Below are 6587 nucleotides of genomic sequence, written 5' to 3'. Positions count from 1 at the left end.
CCAGTCTTGTGAGACTCCTGCTGTGATGTATTACAAGAGTAACATTCGTTTAATGTGTTTGCTAGCACTTTACAATACACCCTCAAATCTTAAATCCAAAGTTTCGAAGACTTTTGAAATTTAAAAGAACGATGTAAAGGTGGATAAACGTCTGGCCATTTGTAAAATGTGTAAAGCTGCAATTAAGTACAGTTGTTGCACGACTAATCTGAGCACTCACCTACTGAGACGGCACAGAGACACCGATGCGGGCAACAAGGGATATGTGAACGTTAGTGCTAGCAAAGCTAGCGCATCCTTTTTTATATGTTTTTTTTTCTCTATTTTGTGCCATGAAATATGCCATTGAAATGTGTTAATGCTGAAAAGTTTTTGCAAAGTTTATGTATTACAACATACTGAAGGAGTTAATGTTAATATTTTGGCATATTTAGTACAGCAACAGTCTGTCTTGTCTGTGTGTATTTGAAAAATAAACACAATGACATTGTTCTGACCGGATACATTTCTCTTTAATTTTGTTCACCATACAAATAGATTCAAGCTGCATTGAATCGCATTGCATGGAATCGCATTGTAATGTATTAAAATGGATTATTAGTGACGCATATTGTAATCCATGTATCTAGATTCTTATTGGATCGCCTCTTAAAAATTAAGAATATTTTATCAAGCTCAGACCTTGAGATGATCATCCACGCTTTTATTTCCTGGTGATTAGATTATGGCAGCTCTCTTTTTATGTGTTTTAATAAGAGCTCTTTGAACCGTCTACAAATCGTTCAGAATGCTGCAGCGAGGCTTTTAACAGGAGCTCGTATGTGGGATCATCTGACTCCAATTTTATCTGCCTTACACTGGCTACCTGTTAAATTCCGGATTGATTTTAAAATTTTAGTCATTACTTTAGAGCATTACATGGACAAGCTCCACAATACATATGTGATCTTTTATTTCCATACACTTCTTGTTGGTCTCGTAGATCTTCTGAACAAAATTTTCTGATGGTACCAAAAACTTGCTACAAAAGTAGAGGTGATTTGACATTCCAGTCTGTTGCTCCGGTTTGTGAAATACTTTACCGTGGTCCTTGCGTCTGGCTGATTCAGTTGATTCTTTCAAAAGTCTGCTGAAAACACTACTATTTAGACAAGCTTTTGGTTGACTAAATGGTTGGTGACTGTATTTTAGTATCATGTTGTCATGTGTATTTATGTGCTGTTTTTATTATTGTCATTTTGCATTCTATTGTGAAGCACTGTGAATCTTTTTTGTGAAAAGTGCTATAGCTATAAAGTTTACTTACTACTTACTTACTTACTTAAGGTAGAGTTGCACACCCCTACTTAACACAAAAGCTGTACTAAATTAAATCCTGAAGCCGTCATGAGGTTGGTCCATTGTTGTCTCATTTCCAAGCATTTCTCTGACATGATACATTTGTGGTTGCAGGATCATTCAAGCCACTCTGACCTTTGAACCATGATTTTGATTTTTCAAGGCATCATTATACTTCGATATTCTAAAAGTACAGTACATTTTAAACACAGCTTTTACTTCAAACTTATCCCAGTATACAAATATGCATTACATTTTCTTCACTCCCTCACCTGTATTTTGTCCTAGCTTGCAACAATACACAAATATTATCAAACTATAATGTTTAGCTCAGAAACTTTTTCAGCTCAAAAATAGAAACAGATACACATTAGATAAAAACACCCCAGTGAGAGAATTTCTGCACAAACAATAACTGCCTCAGGATACATTTTTGTCATGAGTCGTGGCTTGAAAGGAGTCATACACAAGTAGCACAGTGATATTAACAATATTAAGATAAAATTTGTGAAAACAGTTACATATTCTTAGAGTTATTAATCATAAAATTCCTCTAAAACCAAACAAACAACAACAAAAAAAACCCAAGGAAAGTAATTTCATCACTTTTAAGTGTCTATGTGAGATCACAGCATGAAGTGCTAATTTAGCTCTTCGAGGTCATTTTGATTCTCTGATGTTTCTGAGATCAACCCGTACATCTACCAACTTACTTACCAGCATATGCCAGCCGTAGTGTGCAGTGTTGAATGTTGTTGGTTCCTTAGGTTTGTTACATACTCATGAAACCCTGGAAGTCTTAAACCACGTGTTTGTGACATCAGTTACAACAGACTGCAGTTTCAAGGTTTAAATGAGCAGTCAGTGGGGAGCCATGGTGTTGACTGCTTATTTTGCTCATGATATATCTTCTGGTTTATAAAAAAAAAAATATTATATGCTAACAAGGTTAAAAAAACTGCTTTTTGCTGGAGGGGGTCATGACATTTTAAGCAAATTTTTATTTGTGTCTGGTATATTTGTGTGTGGTATATACAGACAATACTCATTGTTTAGGTTATATCACTTGTTAAAGCTGGAGAACTATGCAATAGATGACTGGATGGCTCAAAAGGAACAGTAAATCAGTAAAATAAGTGGCAAAGATATTGTTGATTTGAAACATATTTGTGACACATCAAAAACCAACAAGATATACATTTCATCAACCTCAGAATGTAACTCAACAGTAACTGAATGTAATTCAGTTGAATAGGAATGCTATTTATTGAAGACAGAGCTGTATCGGTGTAGCTGAGGAAGTCATGTAGACTCAATGGTAACTGTGTTAATAATCAGTCTCAACTCATGCCGAGAGAACAATAAGAAGAAAGAGCTATTTAAAGTGACTTCAGCATGATTGGTTAACCCACAAGCAGAGGTTGCTGGAACTAAAGGGCGCCACCTCAGCTGATCAAAAGTGTTACTGGTCATTTTATAATGAAAATTATCTATGTTTGTTTAGATATAACAATATCAAAAACATGTATTTAATGTAATGTATGCTATTATTAGTCTGGAAGAGTAGCAGTAGTTTTCTGTTTGATTCATGTCTCTCCTGGGGGCAGTTTGTCACCCAAAACCGAATCAGTTGCTAGTTGTGTAGTAACACACGCACACAGGAATTCTGGAATTTAGTCAGCATTGGTGTAGAAACTACAGAACGGGCTTGGCTAATATCAACTGGGCTTCCTAATTAGCTAAGCAAAGTAGTTTAAAGGTAAAACCTAGCTTAACACTTAACATTTTTCTTAGGAAATTGAAAGCACCTGTCTACAGATGTTGGAGTTGCAGCTAAACATCAAATACTGTTCATTATTCTACTGGTCAGAAGTATGAATAAAGTTACTTGGTGTTCTTTATATACACTTTATCCTCTACATCAGAGTGGACATTCAAATAATGCATTTTTATTGCATGACTAATGTAGTGACATAACTCTTTTACATTAAAAAAAATATATTTAAGAGAGGTGTTATACTTTCTGGTAGCATATTAATACAGAAATTGAGAAAACAGATATCTCACAAGAAATCGTTAACCGCTTGAGCTGGAAGTGCAGTACAGGACTTTTGTACTTCTGCAAATCAAGTCCTTTGCCTTAGTATGTGAAAGATTTTTTATATATATATATATATATATATTTAAAGAGAAATTGTCTTTCCAAATCCTAGATTCAGGGAACATGGTCAGCTACAGTGAGGGACCTCTGACACCCGAGAAAGATTTCAGTTGTGCTGGGGTTGTAACCCTATCCTTCCAAGCAGTAACCTCCTAGCCTTTGCCAGGAAATTAAGAATGCTACACAATAAATATAAGTTGGCCAGTACGGGGATCGAACCCGCGACCTTGGCGTTATTAGCACCACGCTCTAACCAACTGAGCTAACCGGCCAGGTAGCACAGCAAGGGTAACTAAATCTGTAGACAGACTTCGGCGGGTTAATATTTGACAGGCCTGAAGAACCAATTCTATGAACTTGTTGAAGGGAGCTTTCTGTTGATTCTCCGTCAGAACCCTTTTCCAGTTCTGACATATGGCTAAGTTATTCCAATACTACAACTTGCCACTGTGTAGTGTACAGTGGCTGTACAGTGTCTGAGCAGTGATAGCTGAGCTGGTGTACCCGACCTGCAGTGAGTAGTGCAGGGGTGAGTGGCAGGAGGAATTTAATGGAGCTGGACATTCTAGAAGAAGCAACAGGGCAGAGTTACTTTGAAGTCGTTTTAAGGCAAGGAGTGATTCTTTTCACATAAAAAAGTCAAATTACTTTCTAAATTCAAAACATTTACTCGCTGGCAGATAATATGAAGAATTATATGCACCATGTTGTAATAGATCAGCCTCTAAGCAGTAGAATTAAAAAAACAAACAAGCAAAAAAACAAAAACAAGCCCACTAGGTCAGATACAGCAGTTGAGTATGTGAAATCAGTCTGAGCTGGATGTACCAACATATAACAGTACTTCTCAGAAAACTATGAGGAATGGAGAGACTAACGGTTGAATTGTATGATGTTTTCTTTCATGGATTAACCAATAGAGTCGTGTCACGCTTGAAAGCATTAGAAATTTTTGAAATCCTGACACAAGTAACTGATTTTTTTGTTATAGGCGAGAGGTTTGTGTGTGTGTGTGTGTGTGTGTGTGTGTGTGTGTGTGTGTGTGTGTGCGCGCGTGCGTGTGTGTGTGTGCGTGCGCGCGCGCCCGTGTCTGCATGCGGCCATGTGACAGACCGTCCGGAGTTGTCCAGCCTCCTTTTTTTTTTGACTCACTTGCAGTTGCATGGATCGTATTACTGGCTGGTCTCCCCGAACCGCTGAGCCCACCGCCTCTGCACCAATCACAGCCTGCCTTTTCTTACGAGCACATGCATGCACGATCGCACAAACTCTGACATACATACACACACACACACACACACACACACTCACGCACTCAAGGCGACACATCGCTCCGGTTCTCCGCTGCCTTCACATGCGTCCGCACCGACTCCGCGTTGCGCTGGCTGCGCCAAGATGAGCGTCGTCGCCCCGGTACCATCTGAACGGTACCATCCCGTCGCCTGACTGAGTCAAAGTCAGAGAGAGAGACAGAGAGAGACAGAGAGAGAGACACAGAGAGAGTGAGAGAGACCATCTTTTCTCCCTCAAAACCCATCTTACCTTCGCCTTAAATAGACCGCAGCGCCAGCTTGTTTCGGCATCTTTCTTTTTCACCCCTCCTCCTCCTCCTCCTCCTCCTCCTCCTGTTCTTTCTGCATCCCTTCGTGATTGTCGGTCTCCCGGTTTAAAGGAGAAACCGGAGAGCCCCATCGTAATTTTGTGGAAATACATTTTTGTATTTTTTCCCTGCTGGGTGTTGGTAGCGCGCAGTTGGTGCGCGCTTCTGCAAATTCCGGTGAATGGTGGATTTGGCAAACATGGAGACCGTGGAGAAGGAATGCGGGGCCCTCGGGGGTCTGTTCCAGGCGATTGTCAACGACATGAAGGTAAATAAAAGTTGCTGTTTTCTTTCCTCTTCCTAATATTTCATCGGATCTGTGATCGTGGTTCCACACATGTGCTCCAGTCACAGCCTCACCATAATGGAGCTGGGGTCGTTCTCAGGCACTCGTTTAAAATTCTGATCCGCTGATTTTGATTGTATATGACATGAAGATGGATGAAGGACGGCGCCGTTTTACTGACAGAGATGCGTCGGCCCGGTGGGTTGTTGGTGCGAAACCCGGCCCCCTCCTCCGCCACCATCCCCAGAATGTTGGCTGCGCATGCAAACGTCAATGCATCCATTTTCGGACGCACTTGAGGTGATCATGAAATCCGCGTAAAAAAAAAGAACAAGACCTCGACCCTCACAAAGCCAGCCCGCTGTTTTCATTCAGGATCATCTGGCATTTTGCGTTGAGACGCGCAGAATTTGGGGCTGTGTGTCAGTATGAACATGGGCATATCAAAGCCCTCTGTGAGCCTATATTAGCCAATTCATGTCAATGGCTTTATGGAGCACGGTGGCATATTAGAGAGGCCTATAAATATCCGATCAGATCTGCGTCCGTGCCGTGTTTGGCACATTCCTCTGGCCTTCATACACGTGTGAACCAGGGTGGATAACTGCTTGGGAATCATCACCATCGTCTTGTTTTCCAGAAAAGGTGCACGCTGCACTGTTCAGCAGCCTCGCTCCTTTTTTCAATGGCTGGCCCAGTGTGCGTCTCCGTGAGAGTGCAGCGTCATTGATTTTCTGTCAGGCTGATCTGGCAGGAAAGCATGAAGGCGTGAGAAGCCGTGCAGCCGTCAGACAGCCAGTCTCCCTGCCTCTCCGTCCGTCTGTCTGTTCCCTCTGCCTGCCTGTCTGTCTGTCTGATCAGTCAGTGACTCTGCAGCATGACGGCTCCAGCATGGCACTAACAGCGGCCACTGCCAGGCTTTAGTGGTTCAGTACCCACCCAGGCAAAATGCACTGTGAGCTCTTGTGCTGCTGGAAGATGCTTCAGATGAAAGCCTCCATGAAATGATTCAAAATACAGTCTGTAAATCCGCCTGTCAGACGCCCAGCAGCCCTGCAGCTTTTCTGTCCGTCTGTCATTCCATGTCTTACCTCTCTCTTTGTCTCTCCCATTTTAAATGTTGTTTATTCATCCCTGTATCTGCAAATGTAATATATGTACATGGTTTGTAATAGGAGATGTAACTTTAGCAATTACCCCCC

The 6587-nt window shown here is 41.2% G+C and overlaps 1 protein-coding gene and 1 non-coding gene across 4 annotated transcripts in view; one reads left to right on the top strand and one right to left on the bottom strand.

Annotated features, from left to right (window-relative positions):
• Nucleotides 1-3697: 3697 nt before the first annotated feature.
• Nucleotides 3698-3771, bottom strand: trnai-aau (transfer RNA isoleucine (anticodon AAU)). The gene has a single exon. It is a non-coding gene; the product is annotated as a tRNA-Ile (tRNA).
• Nucleotides 3772-4689: 918 nt separating this feature from the next.
• The window catches only part of mtss1lb (MTSS I-BAR domain containing 2b), an 83703-nt gene continuing 81805 nt past the window's right edge, over nucleotides 4690-6587 (top strand). The window contains exon 1 of one of the 3 annotated variants that reach the window (XM_055009230.1): nucleotides 4690-5367. In XM_055009230.1, the coding sequence (XP_054865205.1) occupies nucleotides 5281-5367 (87 nt within the window). In that variant the 5' untranslated portion in view covers nucleotides 4690-5280. The remainder of the gene's footprint in view (nucleotides 5368-6587) is intronic. The other 2 variants (XM_055009232.1, XM_055009234.1) reach the window with 2 other exon arrangements.

This window comes from Amphiprion ocellaris, chromosome 1 (assembly GCF_022539595.1).
Source record: "Amphiprion ocellaris isolate individual 3 ecotype Okinawa chromosome 1, ASM2253959v1, whole genome shotgun sequence".
NCBI lineage: Eukaryota > Metazoa > Chordata > Actinopteri > Pomacentridae > Amphiprion > Amphiprion ocellaris.
This window is presented reverse-complemented; position numbering and strand designations above follow the sequence as displayed.